The sequence below is a fragment of the Carlito syrichta genome, unplaced genomic scaffold, assembly GCF_000164805.1.
Source record: "Carlito syrichta isolate Samal-C Ts95f unplaced genomic scaffold, Tarsius_syrichta-2.0.1 Scaffold302518, whole genome shotgun sequence".
In the NCBI taxonomy this organism is placed as follows: Eukaryota; Metazoa; Chordata; class Mammalia; order Primates; family Tarsiidae; genus Carlito; species Carlito syrichta.
In genome coordinates this window covers 400,308-419,878 of record NW_007246614.1, presented here as the reverse complement: position 1 = coordinate 419,878, position 19,571 = coordinate 400,308, and the positions used below count along the sequence as shown (strand labels likewise).

Genomic DNA, 19,571 nt, shown 5'->3' with positions numbered 1-19,571 from the left:
TCAGGTCGAGGCTGCGGTAGCCGGGAGCAGCCACTGCACTCCAGTCTGGGCGACCGAGTGAGACTCCAACTCAAAAAAAAAAAAAAAAAAAAAAACCCCCAAAAAATAAAGCAATAAAACAAGAAGAAAGATGACACTCAAGTTTAAAAGATAATCTTTAAAGCAATAACTGTATAATGATAAAGAAAATTCAAACCTGTTGTGTGAAAATTTCTAAGTGCCATAGATATTAAGGAAGGGTATGTAAGTAACAAAAAAAACCCCACAATTATAATAAACTTGATTTTTAGCAGTCAATAATATCTCAAGAGTAAAAGCAATCTCGAGAGTAAAAGCTTTCCCTTTTTAAGCTAAGTCCTGTTACAGTTTTCCTTGGTATAAAGTAAAGGTTTTGCTAATAAAAAAAAAAACTATACAAAAACAGACAAATACAAACTAAGAATCATTTTATAAATGAATGACCCAATCTCTTCAAAAATGCCAATCAAGAGGACAAAAAAAAAAAAGATTTTTAAAAATTCCAGATTAAAAGATACCAAATAGACATATCAACTAAATGCAATACATGACCTTAAATTGGATCTGGATTAGAAAAAACTTTTTGTCCCAATGACATTACCAATTAAATTGTAGAAATATAAATATGTATTCAGTTAGAACCTGAATGTCATTCTTAGCAAATTACACTAAATGCTTTGGAATAAAAGAACATAGTTCAGAAAAATACTTCACCATGATTCAAAAGAAAAAATATGTAATAAAGAAAACATTAAAGCAACAATAAAGCAAATGTGGCATAATGTGAACTGGTAAATGTGGGTTTAAATGTACACGAGTTCACTGGATTTATTCTTGCAATACTCTACAATTCTGAAATTATTTGAAAATAAAAATAAAAGCTTAAAAAATGTAAGAGAAGATTTACATATTACTCTGTACTATCTATTAACAGTTGAATTACCAGTTGCCATGTAGTTGAACAGAATTATCATCTGCCTCATGGATATGCTTATCTGTCTCAATGTGGCTCTATTATTCTAAACATGGGGGGACAAGGGTGTATGAACAAAATGAAGAATTCAGCAAGTCCTCTCACCCAAAAGGCAAAAACTAAAACTGATACATAATTACCAAATATAACCATTTCAAAACTCTGGATATTACCCAAAGGCATATGACAAACTGAGCGTGCTTATTCAAAAAAATAAAAACAAAAACACACTACTTAACTTAGGCCAAAACAGAGGTGTCTGTGGCATATTAACTTAGGGCTAATCCCAGTCACACACACTCCTTCAATCCCCTGGCCAGGATAACTATGAGGACCAGAAGATGGAGGGGGCAGATATGATTTGTGAGCACCCCAGAAAAGCTGCTTGCCCAAATGAACTGAAAACACTAGTGACTATGGCAATCCAGCAATGCCAACAGCACAGATGCCTGATGCTGTGCTACTATAGACTCAACCAAGAGGTCAGCCAAACATTTTTTTTGAGTTGGAGCCTTACTCTTCCGTTGCCCAGGCTGGAGTGCAGTGGTACACTCACAGCCACTGCAGCCTCAGTCTTCCAAGTAGCTGGAACCACAGACACATGCCACCATGCCCGGCTAGATTTTGTGATTGTAGAGACAAGGTTTCACCAAGTTGCCCAGGCTGGTCTCAAACCCCTGGGCTCAGACAATCCTCTTGCCTCGGCCCCCCCAGAGCGCTAAGAGGGACTATAGACTGAGCCACCGGGAATGAAATAGCCATAGGAGTCTGAAAAGCTTCATCATTTTCCTGGGTAGCTGAAAGGATGCACACATATTCAAAAAACCCAGTTTATCTACTCATCCTCGGCTGACCTTAAGATCCGTCTGATAAAATATAAGCATAAAGTGAAACCCAAGCTAGTCTTATGACAGCCTGAACTAAAGTTTGCACCATCTAACACATGGACTCTAAGCTATGCTGACCACTAAGCTATACTGATGACTCAAGGAAGACATCTAGGCAGCCAGGCTCAAAAATAAAAACAAATATTACATTAGTACTGGCAAATCACTCAACAAAAACCCCACAAAACCAGAAACAACCATTACTGAGGAAAAAACAATGAAAATACTGAGTTGTACAATATGCTAACAACAAACAAAAAAAAGGAAGAGATGTGATTTCCAGAGTTACCATGTTATATCATTTAATATGTCAGTTCTCAACAAAAAATTCTAAGACATACCTAATAGGAAAGAATAGCCCACGGGTGCCCAACTTTTTGACTTCCCTGGGCTACACTGAAGGAAGAAGAATTGCCTTAGGTCACACATATATTATATAATATAGGTAACATCTATATAAGACTTCTTTTATTTTTTATATTTTAATTATAAAGTTTAGGAAGATGAGAGCAATATAAAACTAGTGGAAAATTTTACCTTGCGTCAAACTAACCTATTAATGTCTGGTTTGACAGAACTGGTCACAATTCTAAGTTCTCAAGGTGCCCATGAGAAATTGAATTTTGCTTTTTGTGTGCTTCATAATTGAAAACAGTTGCTCACAAAAAGTGATGTCATGAATAAGGCGTGATTGTGAACTTCAAAAATCAAACTATGCAAAGGGTCATGAAGAAATTAAATGCTAACAAACACATGATGTTATAAAGGATTTTGTGGGGCTGAATTGCTAGCTGTCCTGGGTTGCATGTGGCCTGTGGACTGCAGATTGGACATGCCTGATGTAGCCCACTCTCGGGAGAAAAATGCGTTCAACAGGAACCATCTCTGAGAGGACCCAGATGTCAAACTTAGTTTAATAAATACTCACATTTAAATCAACTATTACTAAAAATGTTACATGTTTAAGAGCTAAAGAAAAGTATGATGATAATGGCTCAACAAAGAGAACAATAAAGAGACAGAATTTATAAAAAACAAAACAGAGATTCTAGAGTTCAGAAATACAATTAACCGAGACAAATATTCACTAGATGAGCCCAGCAGTAGATCTGAGCTGACAGAAGAATCAGTGAACTTAAAGAATAGCCAATAAAGACTATCCAAGTCTAAAGAACACAAAGAAGAAATAATAAAGAAAAATGAAGAGAGTTCCAGAAACCTGTGGGACACCATTAATTATATCACCATATGTGTATAATGCAAGTACCCAAGGGAAGAAGAAAAAGGGGCAGGAAAAAACATTGAATAAATAATGGCTGAAAAATCTCCCCAAGTTTGATGAAAAGCATTAAACATCCACAAAGCTGGACAAATTCCTAGTAGGGTATACTCAAATCGAAACCTATGAGCACTATGGTCAGTTAAAAAACAAAGACAGAAAAATCGTAAAAGCAGCAAGAGAAAAATAACTCAATATGCACAAGGGAAGGAACCTCAATGAGTAATAACTAATTTCCCTTCAGATACAATGAAGGTGAGCAGGTAGTAGGATAAAACATTCAAAATGCTGAAAGAAAAAAGTGTCCATTAGAGTTATATATGCATCAAACCTGTTCTTCAACAATAAAGAGAAATTAAGACATTGCCAGATAAACAAACACTGACAGGATTCATTGCTAGCACATCTGTTTTATAAGAAAATTCTAAAGAAAGTTCTGAAGGCTGAAAAGAAATGAGATCAGAGGATAACACAAATCCACACTTTTATAAAGATCGCTAGGAAATGAAACAATATAAGAAAATATGAAATCAGTATAAGTAACTTTTTACCTTTTTCTTAAAAAAAAAAACTGCCTAAAAGATGACATAAAGATTTAATCTGATAATAGGAGGGGGGAGGAAAGGGAGCTGCCCAAGAGTCAAGTTTCTATTATATGTATTATAATAAAAATAGTGTTAATATTAAATATATTGTTTGCAAGAGAGTGAGATGCATAGTGTAATCCCCAGAGCAACCTCAAGGGATATATTGCACCTTCAAAATATACATAAAAACAAACTGTACATTGCATAACTGAATTTTTATGCTGCAACTGTTTAAAGTACATGTAAACACGATATTAATATAAGCTACATAGTCTAAGAACATAGAAGACAGCATTGTCTGCTTGAATAGACAAACAACAGGTGGAAGACAGCAAACAAATTACTACTGCACAGCATGAATCAATGAACCTGCAGTGCATATCAGTGACTGTTTCACACGTTACCATGTTAGAAAAATTTAAGATATAAAATTTTGAATTTTTGCCATAAATAAGTTTCTTAATGCCCAAAATTCCATTATAAGCAAAACATCATTACAATAAAATAATTGGTTCTAATGCTATACTATTTAATATGAAGTGATTTGTTTTCACTATTTTGTAAAAAGTACAGTCAAGTTGCTGGTAGGTGATCTGTGAGATGTCTTAAAGTGCAAAGGGTTAAATAATCCTTAATAAGATTTTTTAAAGTTTACAATTTTGGGCAACCCCCTCGGATCCCCTATAGGAGCTTTTCTGTCCTCTCAATAAATCCTGCTTTCAAAAAAAAAACCAAAACTACAATTTTGAAAATTTCAAAATTACAAACAATGCAACAGCTCTAAATTCACAGAAATACTTTCAAGCTCTAAAAACCTATGATTAGTCTTTTTTGAATACACAGTACTCTAAAAAGATTTAAATCTTGTAGAATAAAATCAAAGAAATCACCCAAACTTTGTTTCTTAAATATATACAAAGCTTGCCATAACCAATTTACCTGATACTTTTGTTAGCCTGACTGACACCTTTACAATTTTGCCGTTGCTTGAACCTCTGACTTCTTCGAAGTTTTTCCTTGAATTTTTGACTGATTTTAAAATCAGAAGAGATTTTCTTCATTTTTTCTTCAAATAAAGCAGACAATCTCAAGGTCATACTATAAATCTGAAAGGAGATAATAGCAAAACAAGAATTACAAACTAGCTTTACAAATATTTAAGAAATAATTATAATCATTGAAATAAGTTGCAATATGAGGAGGGACCCAAAAAACACAGAATTTATTTATAAAAAATGTATTCTTGCAGGTTTAAACTTTAGTCACCTTCAAGGTATTTTCCATTTGATGCAATACATCTATCAAGATGCTTTTTTCAATGCTAAAAACAGTTTTTGAACTCATCAATTTTGATGCCTTTTAATGCTTTTGTCTTCGTTTGTTTATCTTTTTCACATTGGCAAAACGTTGCCCTTTGAGGAATTTTTTCATCGGAAACAAACAAACAAACAAAAAAAATCACTTGGGGTGAGATCAGGGTGAATAGGGAGGGTGGGGCATGGGGATCATGCTGTTTTGGGTCAAAAACTGTTGAACACTCAGCGTGTTGTGGGCAGGTGCATTAATAAATCACTCATCTTAAAATGGGCAAAAGTGTTGAAAGCATCTCCAAAAAACATTTTCACTAAAACTGAATGCAGACTCTCACAACAACACTTGGTAACTGATGCCATGGGTTCCTATAACCCTACCTAGGGGGGAAACCCTGTACTAGAAGGAACTTACCCTCCAAAAAAGATAATTCCAGTTTTTTTGGGGGGTCACCCATCATATACCACTGCTTATAGATAACGGCTGTTAACCTATTTTTTTCTATTTCCAGCCTCTTCCCCTCAATAGCATATGCAAAAAAACAGGCAGTATTAATATCAAATACATACCTCTAAGATAAGTCATTTTAAATCAAGCATCCAAATTCAGGACTTGTGCCTATACAATGATCTCAAGCTTTTTTCCCATCTTGACATCTTTATGTACAACCCCAAAATGTACCTTTCTCCTAAAGTCAGATGGGAAGTTGCTTAGTTTTAAGGCATATTTGGGCTACAAAAAGTGCTGTGTCTCACTGGGCAAGGGAACAAAAGCATTTTTACACCAGTCTCTATTTATAATCTGACTATTTCGATGTCACCTAACTCTAAAAAATTAAACGACAGACTGCATCAAGTACTAGAAAATATATACTAGAACTTAACTACATATGATTTATATTTTATCATTGTTTATAATTAAATGCCAAATCTTTAAAAGTACAGTAATGTGCTATAAGTACTACTTTAAATAACTTCTGGTACCCTTTACTCATCCACAATCATTCCTGAAAATAAGCGCAAATGTCTAGTGTTCAAACATTTAACAGTCTTGTGCATGCCAGTAGAAGAGAAAGACAATTCAAAACCAGAGAACTTCAACAATAAAAAAAGTAAGTGAAAGATACATTTCCTATGTTTCTCATATACATACACACTAATGAGTATGTGAAATTTGTTATCACACTTAAGCTGAAATAATCTTCAATTATTTCAAGTATCTCATATACATAAAATTTTGTTCTTTACTTTCAAATCTGAATACTAGCTTAAGTCACTAACTTTAACATGAAGGTTTTGTCTCAATCATATTGTCTGAAGTATCTGATTATCTCACATATTTTCTCATTACTTTTCATACAATATTCAATAATACTTTTTAATAGAAAATAAGTGTTATTTAACAAAAATGGTGCTAAAACTAACCACCAGCTTCTTGACATGACAAAGGACATTTATTAAAACCACAGCTAACAGCATACACAATGGTGACTTTCCCCCATGCTTAGGAATAAAACAAGATGTCTGCATACCACTGTTATTCAACATTGTACTTTAAACTCCAGCCAGAGGAATTAGACAAGATGGGAAAGAAGGAAAACCATCTCTATTCACAGAAGACACAATCTTATACCATATATATAGACGCTCCTAAAGAATCTACAAGAAAGTTATTAAGAGCTAATAAATGAATTCAACAAAACCATAGGGTATAAGATCAACCTGCAAAAATCAGTAATGTTTCTATACACCAGCAATGAACAGAGAGGGAAATTTAAAAAGCAATTCCAGGCTGCTGTTCTTCCTGCAGATCTACCCAGGCTGCTCCACCTGTGGAATAGATTGTTCTCTGTTATTTCAATAAGCTTACTTTTATTTTCCAACTAAAGTCCAGTAATGTACATGAGCTACTCTGCCTGTGAATCTCTTTAATAAACTTATTATTCATCTCCTATGGCTCACACTTTTATTCTTTCCTGCACAAAGCCAAGAACCCATTTGGCCCCTCAGGCTGAACCCCAATTCTGGGATTCACCTGCATCATTATTTTGGAGACTCTGGTGGAATTCCAAATTTGGGGTCCTTTAACCTATTTCATCTTTGTGGCAAACCCAGAGGGGACAAGGGGAAACTTTTACCAGGACTCCAAATTAAGACCACAGGGCACCATTTAAACCTGAAGAAAGGTTTTCACATGCTCTAGTCAGGCCAATGGGTTCCTATAACACTTACCTAGTGGGGGAACCCTGTACTAGAAGGGACTCACCCTCCAAAAAAGATATTAATCGTGGGTTTTGTGATTTTTTGGCTTTTACTAATACTCCTCTTTCATTTTTAGTGGTCAAATACATACTTATGTGTACTTATAATCTTTGCTTTGGTGATGTCAGGCAACTGTTTCTATTCTATGTATGGAAGGACACTTTCCGGGTTTGCTTTATTTATTTATTTATTTATTTTTTTGAGTTGGAATTTCACTCTGTCACCCAGACTGGAGTGCAGTGCACGCTCCCAGCCACCGCAGCCTCGACCTGCTGGGCTCCAGCGATCCTTCCATCTCAGCCTTCCAGTAGCTGGAACTACAGGCGCCCGGCTAATTTTTTTGATTTATTGTAGAGATGAGGTCTCACCAAGTTGCCCAGGCGGGTCTCGAACCCGAGGGCTCAGGCAATTCACTCACCTCGGCCTCCCAAAGCGCAGGATTACAGGCTGAGCCACCGAGCCCGGCTGGGTTTGCTTTTTTAAATCTCTCCCCTTTTGAGAGGTCCCTTAATATGGTGACTCTGGGACACTAGAGTTACGTTGTTCTGTGACTCCAATTTGTGCTAGGCTCCATGCCTTTGGGGATTACTGTTGGTCAACTTCCAAATGCCCTGATCTTTCAACATTTGGAGAAGGGATTCTCACTGATTTTTGACTCAAATCAATTTGTGTTAGGTTTCATACCTTTGGGGATCAGAGCTGGCCGAGCTCCAGATGATCTGGGTTTTTCAACAATAAGATAAGAAACACTGAACTCCCTTGCACTTTTAACACCCATGGGGCTTGCAAGGTCCCAAGAAATGAAACTCATCCAGAATGACCTGCTCCTGATGACACAGAATTCAGACTATGGATGATAGCAAAGACACTCAGCAAGGTCCACAAGAAACTAGCGGACACTTAAATCATCCAGGACATGAAAACAGGGCAAGAAGTAAAAGCTGACCTGGCCATTCTAACCCTTTGCACTTGGAGACATCTTGCTGATCACCTACCAGCAACTCGACCACACTTTTTTATGAAATAGTAAAAATCATTTCATATTAAATAGAATATCAATAGAATCAATTATTTTATTGTAATGATATCAGGCTTATAATGGAATTTTGGATATTGCGAACTTATCTATGGCAAAAAAAAATCAAAATTTTATATCTTATACTTTTCTAACATATGGTAACTATCTGCCTTCAACTTTGAAAGTCTCTTTCATTTAAGGCTACAGTAACTTGCAGATCTATCTTTTCAAGTTATGCCATATGATACAAAGGGTATACCCACAACTCCCTTTCTTATTCAAATGCTCTTTATCACTACCTTCTGTTACAAAGAAGTGTAGTACTTTACCCATTCTTTTTATATAATGCCAGCTGATATTTTTTACATATATCTCAGGATATATTCCATCTCTTTATTTACTTTTTCATGCAACTCGAATGGAAAACTTCAAGGAAATACACATTTTTGAAAAATCTGCACTGGCATAAGTCTGTTCTGTATAATTACCAGCAATCTCTTTATGTCCCCTGGAGGGCGAGTGGTTTGCTAGATTTATGTTTCCTCAGAGGGGACATCCAAATACAAAGGGCTAAGAAGGAACCATACTGAACTAGAATGAAGAATTCTCTCCTGGAATTTCAAAACACAATAGCAAGCCCTAATAGCAGAATGGACCAACAGAGCAAAGAATCTCAGAGCTTGAGGACATAATTTTTTAACTAACTCAGTCTGACAAAAAACAATGAGAAAAGACTTAGGAAGAATGAGCAAAGCCTACCGAGAGGTCTGGGATAATGTAAAAAAACTAAATAGAGGAGCTGGGCTCAGTGGCTCAGCCTGTAATTCCGTGCCTTTGGGAGGCTGAGGTGAGTGGATTGCCTGAGCCCACGGGTTCGAGACCCGCCTGGGCAGTGAGACCTCATCTCTACAATAAATCAAAAAATCAGCCGGGCATGGTAGCGCATGCCTGTAATTCCAGCTACTCAGAAGGCTGAGGCGGAAGGATCGCCGGAGCCCAGCAGGTCAAGGCTGCGGTGGCCGGGAGCAGCCACTGCACTCCAGTCTGGGTGACAGAGTGAGACTCCAACTCAAAAAAAAAAAAAAGAAACTAAATAGAGGTTTGGGATAAAGTAAAGAAACTAAATCTACAGTTGATTGGCATCTTTGGAAGAAAAGGGAAAATTGAGAACACACTGGAACAAGCTTTCCAAGATATCATCCAAGAGAACTTCCCTATCTCGTTGGAGAAGATCTCATCTAAGAGAAATTACCCTATGTCACTGGAGAGATGGCCATGCAGTTGTAAGAGTTCAAAGAATTCCTGTGAGATGTTACACGACAAGACCATGCCTGGGGCACATAATAACCCGACTCACCAAAGTAAGCATGAGAGAAAATATTCCAAAGGCAGTTAGAAGGGACAGACCACTCACCAAGGAAGACCCATCAGAATTGCAGCAGATCTCTGGGGAATGCTTCTGCACTGTTGGTGGGAATGTAAGCTAGTTCAACCTTTGTGGAAAGTAGTGTGGCAATTTCTCAAAGAACTAAAAATGGAGCTACCAATCGACCCAGCAATCCCACTCCTGGGAATATACCCAGAGGAACATAAATCGCTCAACCAAAAAGACACCTGAATGCATATGTTTGTTATAACACTATGTAACATAGCAAACACATGGAGCCAACCCAAATGACCAACAAAAGTGAACTGAATGAAGAAAATGTGGTACACATACAAAATGAAACATTACGCAGCCATAAAGAGCAAAATCATGGTCTCTGGAGCAACATGGATGCAGCTGAAGACCATCATTCTAAGTGAATTATTAAAAAACAAAAAACTGCATACTACATGTTCTCACTCATAACTGGGCACTAAATACTGGGCGCATGGACAAAAGGGAGGGAACAACAGACACCTGATACTGTTAAAGGAGGGAGTGAGAGGGAATAAGGGGTACACAATAGCCCACTGGGCACTATGTCCACTACTAGGAGGAGAGAGGGTTTGCCAGAAGCCCAAACCTCGCTTTCATGCAATATACTCATGTAGCAAATCATCACATGTAACTCATGACTAATATTAACAAAAAAAGGCAATCCTATTCATAACAAAACCTAAAATAATAAAATACTTGGGAAAATGTTTAACCAAGGAGGTGTAAAACTTGTACATAGTAACTATAAAACATTATGAAAGAAATTTAAAAAGACCTAAATAAATAAAAAGACATCCCATATTCTGAGATAAAAAGAATAAACGTTGTCATGATGTCAATGTCAGTACTACCCTACCCAAAACAATCTATACATTCAATGCAATCCCAACAAAATTCCAACAAATTTCTGCCTTTTGTGTAGAAATGAAAAAGTCAATCCTTAAATTCATAATGAATTTCAAAGGACTATGAGTAGTTAAAATTGAAAAAGAATAAAGCTAGAGAACTCACACTTGCTGATTTCAAAAGTTACTACAAAGCTAAAATAAACCAAGAAGTGTGTTAGACATGTAGACATTTAGACATATAGAGAAAGACACAGATATATATGCCAATGGAATATAATTGAGAGTTCAGAAACAAACTGATATACCTAACAGATTTTCAACAATGATGCCAGTCTATTCAATAGAAAAAGAATAGTCTATTTACCAGAGATTGCTAGAACAACTGGATTTTACAGTAAAAGAATGGTTGGGTCCATATCTCGTAACATATACAAACATTAATCCAAAATAGATCAAAAACATAAATATAAGAGCTAAACCACGGGATATATCTTATAACACATGGGATAAATCTTTATGATGTTGGATTTGGCAATGAAATTAGGGTAGAAAACCAAAAGCATGAAAAACAAGAAAAAAGATCATTTGGCTGGGCGCCGTAGCTCAAGCCTGTAATCCCAGCACTTTGAGAGGCTGAGGTGAGAGAATTGTCTTAGCTCAGGGAAGAGTTCGAGACCAGCCTGGGCAACTTGGTGAAACTTCGTCTCTACAATAAATCACAAAAATTAGCCGGGTGTGGTAGTGAGCGCCTGTAGTTACAGCTACTGGAAGGCTGAGGTGGAAGGATGGCCTGAGTCCAGGAGGTTGAGGCTGTGGTGGCCATGAGGTACCACTGCACTCCAGCCTGGGTGACAGAGTAAGATTCCCACTCAAAAAAAAAGATCAATTGAACTTCACCAAAATACTGAAAATCGTATATATGACAAGGGTTTAATTTAGAGTATATAAAAAACTATAACAACACAAAGATAAACCAATTTAAAAATGGGCAAAGGACTTGAACAGACATTTCTCAAAAGATATGCAAATGGAGAACAAACATTTGAAAAGATGCAAAACAGCATTAGTGTATTGACTATATATTCTTATTTTCTGTATTCTTGATGCTAGGGCATTTGGGGCCTTGATCCTGGGCAATTACTACCCTTCCCAAGGCAAGCTATTTTCTTTTATTTTTTGAGTCGCAATCTCACTCTGTCTCCCAGGCTGGCATACAGTGGCATGACCACAGCTTACCACAGCCTCAATTCCTGGCTCAGGTGTTCCTATTACCTTAGCATCTCAAGTAGCTTGGGACTACAGGCACACGCCACCATAGCTGTCTAACTGTTTTGGGTTTTTTGGAAGAGGCATGGTCTCGCTATGTTGCCTAGGCTGGTCTTGAACTCCTGGGCTCAAGTGATCCTCCCTACTCAGCCTCCAGGCATGAGCTACTATGCCAGGTCAAGCAAGTTAATTTCTAAAGATAGCAAATGACTCCCCAGGGAGTATGCCTTCAATATACAAAGCAACCAATCCAGAACCCACACGCCAACCACCTCATTTATCAAACTAACACACACCAAGTCAATATTCCTCCTATCCTAAAGCATCCTTGAGCCAGGCACCAAAAAAACTAGAGATCACCCACCCCTATAGCCTAAAGCCTGCTGAAATTATTCAAACTAGTCAGTCCTAAACTGCTTACTCTGTCCTGCCTTGCCTTCCCACAAAAGTCCTAACTAAAGCTCTAAGCAATGTTCTATCCTTTCCTTCCCTTCTCCCTCCTGCAGACTCCTTGGTCCTTCTCCTCATCTGCCTCCATGTGGCATGCCATGCCTCTTCTTTTTGTGGATCTGTGATTGTCATGTCTCTTCCTTCATGACAATCATTTCTGCATCTGCATGTCTTATCATTCCCAATTAAAACAAATTCTAGGCACAAGTTTTAATACAATAAGTCATATGAAAATCAAAACTACAATGAGCTAACATTTTACAACTGTGAGGACGATTATAAATTTTTTAAATCCAAAAATAGTAAGTGTTGGCAAGAATGTGAACAAACCGCAACGCTCGTACATCACCAGTGGCAATGTACAATGGCGCAGACATTATGGGAAACAGTGGAGTGGTTCCTTGAAAAGATAAACATAGAACTACCTGATAACCCAGCAATTCTACTCTTAGGTATAGACTCAAGGAAACTGAGAACAAGGACTCTGACAGATATTTGTATTCCAAAATTCACTGCAACATGATTCACAATGGTCAAAAAATAGAAACTAACCCACCTGTCCCTCAACAGCTGAATGGATGAATAAGAAGTGGTATACCCCTACACTGGATTACTATTCAGCCATAAAAAGTAGTATGTAAAGTTGTGAAACATGCTACAACTTGCATAAGCCTTTTATGGCATTATGCTAAGTGAAATGAAGAATAAAGGACAAACACAGAAGAGGCTTCCAAGGGCTGAGGTAAAGAAGGGAGATGAGGAATTACTGCTTAATGGTTATAGAGTTTATTTTTTGAATGATGAAAAAGTTTGTAGAAATACTGTTAATGTAATAAATGCCACTAAATGGTACACTTCAAGACGGTTAAGGTGGCAAACATGTTGTATACAGTTAACCACAATTTTGAACACTTAATAATGTAATATACCAAGAAACATAAAACTTTAAACTTTCAATGATGAATTGCAAACTATGTGTCCTCAACATGTATTTCTTTAAAAAGGCGGGGGCATGGGGAGCCATGAGTGAAATTCCTTTTCCATCTGAAAGAAAAGTCTTATAAATGATGATTATGACAAAAACCCAAGCTTGGAAAAATGTTAGACCAGAATGTTGAAGTGATCAAATAAGCAATTTGGATACTGAATGCAACAAAAAGAATTATCAGGCCAGGAATGGTGGCTAACACCTGTAATACCAGCACTCCAGAAGGTCGAGACAAGAAGATTGTTTGAGGCCAAGAGTTCAAGACCAGCCTGGGCAACATAGTGAGACCTTGTCTATACAAAAAAATAAAAAATTAGCTGGGCGTGGTGGTGCATACCTGTAGCCCCATCAACTTGAAAGGCCAAGGCAGAAGAATTATCTGATACCAGGCAGAAGAATTATCTGATACCAGGAGGTCAAGGCTGTGTTGAGCCATGAGTGTGCCACTGCACTACAGCCTGGGTAACAGAGTGAGATCCTGACTCAAACAAACAAACAAACAAACAAACAAACAAACAAAAAACCCATCAAACTGAAACTGGAATGGGAGTAATTAAGTAACAAGGGAAAGTAGAGTTAAGGCAAAATAGTTCATTAGCAGTTATAGTCACTGATTGTAGACACACCAAAAAAAAATGCTATAAGATCAAAGAAGTGTTTTAAATCTTCCTATTTTTTTAAATTAACACATTGATTACAAGGGTGTGATATTTGTGAAAACTGAGACTATACTATACAAACATTTAAATATTTATTGTGCCTCATATCAAACTGAAAAAATAACCAACATACAGTAGCATTTTAAGAAAAATTAAGAAATATTCTACTTGTGGGTCTTAAATGATAATAGCTAATGTGTTGCCTTTTCAAATAAAAAAATGTTAGTATGCTGTCAGTAGTCTTACTCCACTTCAGATTTTCCTTTTTTACTTTTAGTATTCTTCCAGTCTCTATCAATGCTTCAAATCTAATATTTAAGATCCTTATGTATATAAAACACCAAGGCTCTTATTCTATGTACCAACCTTGTTCACTTTCTACTGGTGCCCTTACTCCCATCAATCCTCTCATCTGTTCATAAATCTTTAGGAGATTATATAAACATCAACTGATATAAGGCAAAAACTGAAGATACCTGAAGAGCAGCAGAAACTCTACTCTTTATTCACTCGTCTTTAACATTGAAACCTCTACCAGCAAACAGAAAATTATCTACACAGATCAGGCATACTTTTTTTTAATAAACCACTTTTAAAATTACCTTTGATCTTTTGTTTGGTGTATAAGCTTTTGCATTGCTAAATATCAACCGGATGTCTTTGCAAAACTCCAAAGGGCTGTCATAATTTCCAGCATCTAGTGTTTCTCTTACTGTTCCAAAATCCATTGGGGTATCTATAATATCTCGGTAGTCCTAGGTTTGAAAAACAATAATTAGCTCATAGATTCACTTCCTGCTTTTAGAAATGTAAATGCATCAGATCTCTAAAATATTTGAAATTATAGAAGGAAGAGAGGAAAAGGTTAGAAGAATCTTAGGATTCATTAATAATGTTTAAAAAGAGGTACAGACACAAAGACAAGACAAAGAAATATGCCAAAATGCCAATGTCTGTCTTTTGGTAGTGGGACATGGGATGGTTTTTATTTATTTCCTGCTTTATACTCTTCTGTAATTTCCAAGCTTCCTATAGTAAATCTGTACTCTGATGACTTTTTTTAAGGTCACCCTCCTATTTAAGGAATTAAAACAGTTAACTTTTATCAAATCCATAGTTTTTCTGGTGCTAGGCCTACTTAGATAATAAGGATTTATATAAAACCCTCCCACTATTATGTAATACTGGCTAAATAAGTATAAAATTCTCAAATGAGTTACAAGAGTGTCTGTGAAGTCAAGAAAAATATGTAAAACAACACTTCCACCACTAACTTGGTGGTAAGAGAAAGAACATAAATCCTGGGTATCTCAAATCTTAATTTAAATACCTTTACCCCAATTTCCTTGGCACAAAACAAAAAAAGCCCCGAACATTCAAACAATGGAAACTTACTGGATATTCAACCAAATCAACAGGTTGTCTAAATGGTTCAGAATCTTCACACTGAAAAATTAAGTTCACTAGTTCCTTACACTGTTTCTTCCAGTTGCTTTCAACACAGTTGGTAGCTCTGTTGCTCCTTTTTTTCCAATCATGGACCTAAAAATAGATTCGTAATAGTGAAAATGTCTTCAAACTTGGGGAGGGGGGAATCACACTATGGTATAAGGCTGTGGTAAAAATTGCAACTGACCATTATCTTCTGTTTTGGGTCATAAGAATTGTAGCTCTAATTGGAAAAATCCACTTTTCTGTAAAAACCTAATACGGTCACATATGTTGCTCTCAACACATTTTCCCAGAAATAAACTTTTGAAACTAAGCATATAACACATTTTGATATAACCTGCCAACTTTAGATAAATTACAGGGTTAGCTATGAAAAACATACCCCAATGAGGGCATATTTTCCAGTGAAAGGCTGTTCCGTGATCTCGCTCCTCCTAAATTTATAAAATTTGTTTTCACAGAATATGAAATATATTGACAATGTGATAGGCAGAATAATGCCCTCCTCAAAGATGTCCATATCATAATCCTCCTAAGCTATGACTTTCTCCTTACAAGGGAAAAGTTACTTTGTAGACGTAATTAAGGACAGGAACCTTGAGATGGGAGATTACCATGGGTTACCTGCTTGGGCCCAGTGTAATCACAAGGGTTATTATTATATAAGGCAGAGAGAAGGGTCAGAATCAGAGAGAGACTGGAAGATGCTACACTGTTGACTTGAAGATGGAAGAAGCCTACAGCCAAGGAATAAGGACAACCTCTAGAAGCTGGAAAACACAAAGAACTCTCCCCTAGAGTTTCCAGCCATGCCAAGACCATGGTTTTGACCCCGTGAGACCCATGTAAACTTCTAATCCACAGAACCATAAGGTAATACATTTTTATTACTTAAGTAAATGAATTTGTCATTTGCTACCGCAGAGATAGCAAACAAATACAAATACTAAAACACTTGGAATCTATTTAGAAATAAAATTACATGAAAGGGAGAAATTAGAAGAGACTACTTCAGGCCTAACTCATTGTTATTTGGGGCAAGTACACAGAGAACATTAATATTTGATTAAAAGCTTAAGTTTGAGGAGCATTTGAATGAAATTTAAAATGACCTGGGTTAAAATGTTTTAAAAGCATTTTCATATTAATGATTTACTTTTAGTTACCCTATTGTATTAGAACTTCAAGGGTTGTTGATGACATCATTATTACCCAATTTCCTTAACTTATCTCCATATATCCTTCTCCTTACTCCTCAACCTCATTTTCCCAAAAATTCCCCATTTAAAAAAAAAAACACTTCAGTCACCAAATCCTAACCTAATTTTCCCCTTAAAAGGTCTCATCATTTTCCCTTCCTCTTTATTCCAACCAAACATTATCCTTGCCTAGAGGTTTCCATACTTCACCCTATAGTCTTACAATGAACTCCTAACTCTTTTAATGCACATCTTGTTATCCTTCAAATTCTATTTAACTATTTTGCCTGTGCAATTGATTCTCTACTTTAAATTTAAATGACATCCTTAGATTTCAATGTCAACCTAATCTGCCCTGAACATAGTAGCCAAACAGCCAATTTGCTCACTCCAACATTCAATCTCTGTGCCACTCAGGCCAGTGCTCTTACTAGCTCACAGATACGCCATACCTTCCCACTTTTTGTCTTTGCTCTAATATCTTCTATTTTTTTGAAGGGTCTCTTCTCACCTCCATCTCACTCTGAGAATGCAGTCCAAATCCCAATTCCTCTACTAAACCTTTCAAGTGATTTCTCTCATTTATCTTATAAAATATTCAATATCTGTATCAACATAACTTTTTCAAAGACAAAACCTAAAATCTTAAATTGATATTAAAACAATAAGCAAAGCACAAAAATCAATCATGCAGAGCAACTTACTCTCCTTCTTCCAGAGGATGTTTTAGGAAGATCACTATCATCCTAGGAATAAAATCAAAGCACCTTAAATATTTAAATTTTCATTAGAAAATAATCTTAATAAAAAAAAATATGAAAGACATTTGGTCTTACCAGAGTTACAACATGTTATTAACAAAATCTCCAAAGACAGACACTATCAGACAATCTTTGTGGGTCCCAGGTTTCAAAAAATTCCCCCTTTTTTATTTGAGTTGGGGCCTCACTCTCACCCAGGCTGGAGTGCAGTGGCGCAATCACAGCTCGCCACACCGTCAAACTTCTGGGCTCAAGCAATCCTCCCACCTCAGTCTCCCAAGTATAGCTGGGACTATAGGCACGCATCACCACACCTGGGTTTTTTATTTTTTGTAGAGACATGGTCTCACTATGTTTCCCAGTTTGGTCTCAAACTCCCGGGCTCAAGTAATCGTCCCGTCTTAGTCTGCCAAAGTGCTGGGATTACAGACGTGAGCCACTGTGCCTGGCCCCATCCATTCTTAATAATCCTTTTTCATTCCCTGAGAATATGCACTAATTCCAAAATTCAAATGTACAGTTATAAAAAAAAACCTTGTGTAATTTCTAAATAGAAGCTTGGGTTTTACTCTGTCCATAAAACCCTAGAAATATGTAGTCTCTTACAGTTCCTGTGTATTGTGTTTTACACTACAGGCGTGTGCTACCACACCTGGTTTCTTCTTAAATATTTTTTTGTTTTTTGAAAAGACTGCGTCTTGCTGTGTTTCCCAGGTTGGTTTCAAATTCCTGGCCTCAGCTTTTCAAAGTGCTGGGATTAAAGGCATGCACCACTGTGCTTGGCCTCCAAGGTGCTTTTTATAATACACCTTTCACTAGCTAAAATTTGGAAAGAAAATATATTCCATACCTAAAGTTATTCATTTAGATGTATTTTAATTGATATCAATTATTAAAACAAATTACCTCAGATTATCTAGAAAATTCAAAACCATATTTTCATCAAATGCCATTTTCATAGTTCATTGAAGTACAGCAAGAGTTGATATTAGACAATCTTTTCACTTTTCAAAATACCATATAAATTAACAAAAGTCATTATTAAAAAAATCAAACTTCATACCAAATCATCAGCATTTTGCTCATCATTTTCAGATGTGTTAGAAAGTTCTGAGACAGTTGTACAGTGTTGATTCCTAAAACACAAATTTTCACTTTAATAGTATGCAGATACAAGCAGTTACTTGTTGCCAAGGATTCAAATTACATATAAAAATATCAACAGTTCCCCAATTTATGCCTACCTAATTTCAGACAAAGGAAAACCAGGCTTTGACCCAACCCTCTGTGGAAATAATTGGCCATCTTAAACCCTAATTTAGAATTGTAAAGGTTTTTCTTCTTTTCAGTTAAGTATGTGTAGAAATTAAGCTTGTAATCCAGAAATATTGTATGTATGGCTTTAACTAATGAATACATAAGTGAGTTTTTCTAAGTATCATCAATAGCAATATCTGTAAAATAAGTATCTAGAAAATGGTTGATATGAGATGAAAGAGAAGAGAAGGGAAAAAGGACATCAAAATTAAAGCAAATAGCATCTTAGCCTTACTGTGCACACAAGAGAAAAAAGAATGCTAATGTAGAATTATCTCGGCATAAAAATGACAAAAATGGGCATGTGATTTTCCTCAAGTAAAAAAGAAGGTGATTTTGGGAAGAAGGTAACTTAATTTGGAGTCCCCAAGACTTAGGACAGAATCAACCCAAGAAAAGTTTACAAGAATAAATTATTCTCCAGTTTTCAGCTAGATGTTAAAATAACTGCAGTATATAAATTAACTGCCTCAATATATGATCCTTTCAAAGAATTTTTACGGTTATATAAAAAGGGTATTCAGAATCATACAGCTAAACTCTTTAATTTTAAAGAAAAGTGAAGCTAAGTAATTTGTCCAAAGTCCTCAATGATGTGCATGAGAACAGGTTAGACTTGTACTTAAGTCTTAATTTACAGGTTAGCTTTCATTCTGTGATTCCCAACTGACTTCCCAATACAAAAAAATGTATGGAATAGCCATACATGTACAAATACTTTCACAGGACATAATCTAAAATAGATTAAAACTCAATCTAAGCCGGGCTCGGTGGCTCAGCCTGTAATCCCGTGCCTTTGGGAGGCTGAGGTGAGTGGACTGCCTGAGCCCGCAGGTTCAAGACCCGCCTGGGCAGGGAGACCTCATCTCTACTA

General features: G+C 36.4%; 1 protein-coding gene across 2 annotated transcripts in view; it reads right to left on the bottom strand.

Annotated features, from left to right (window-relative positions):
• The window catches only part of BRWD1 (bromodomain and WD repeat domain containing 1), a 152,917-nt gene that overhangs the window by 21,729 nt on the left and 111,617 nt on the right, over positions 1-19,571 (bottom strand). For both annotated transcript variants that reach the window (XM_008056772.1, XM_008056773.2), the window contains exons 32-36: positions 18,444-18,516; positions 17,324-17,365; positions 15,364-15,510; positions 14,571-14,723; positions 4,684-4,850 (exon numbers count right to left, since the gene is read on the bottom strand). In XM_008056772.1, the coding sequence (XP_008054963.1) occupies positions 4,684-4,850; positions 14,571-14,723; positions 15,364-15,510; positions 17,324-17,365; positions 18,444-18,516 (582 nt within the window). The remainder of the gene's footprint in view (positions 1-4,683; positions 4,851-14,570; positions 14,724-15,363; positions 15,511-17,323; positions 17,366-18,443; positions 18,517-19,571) is intronic.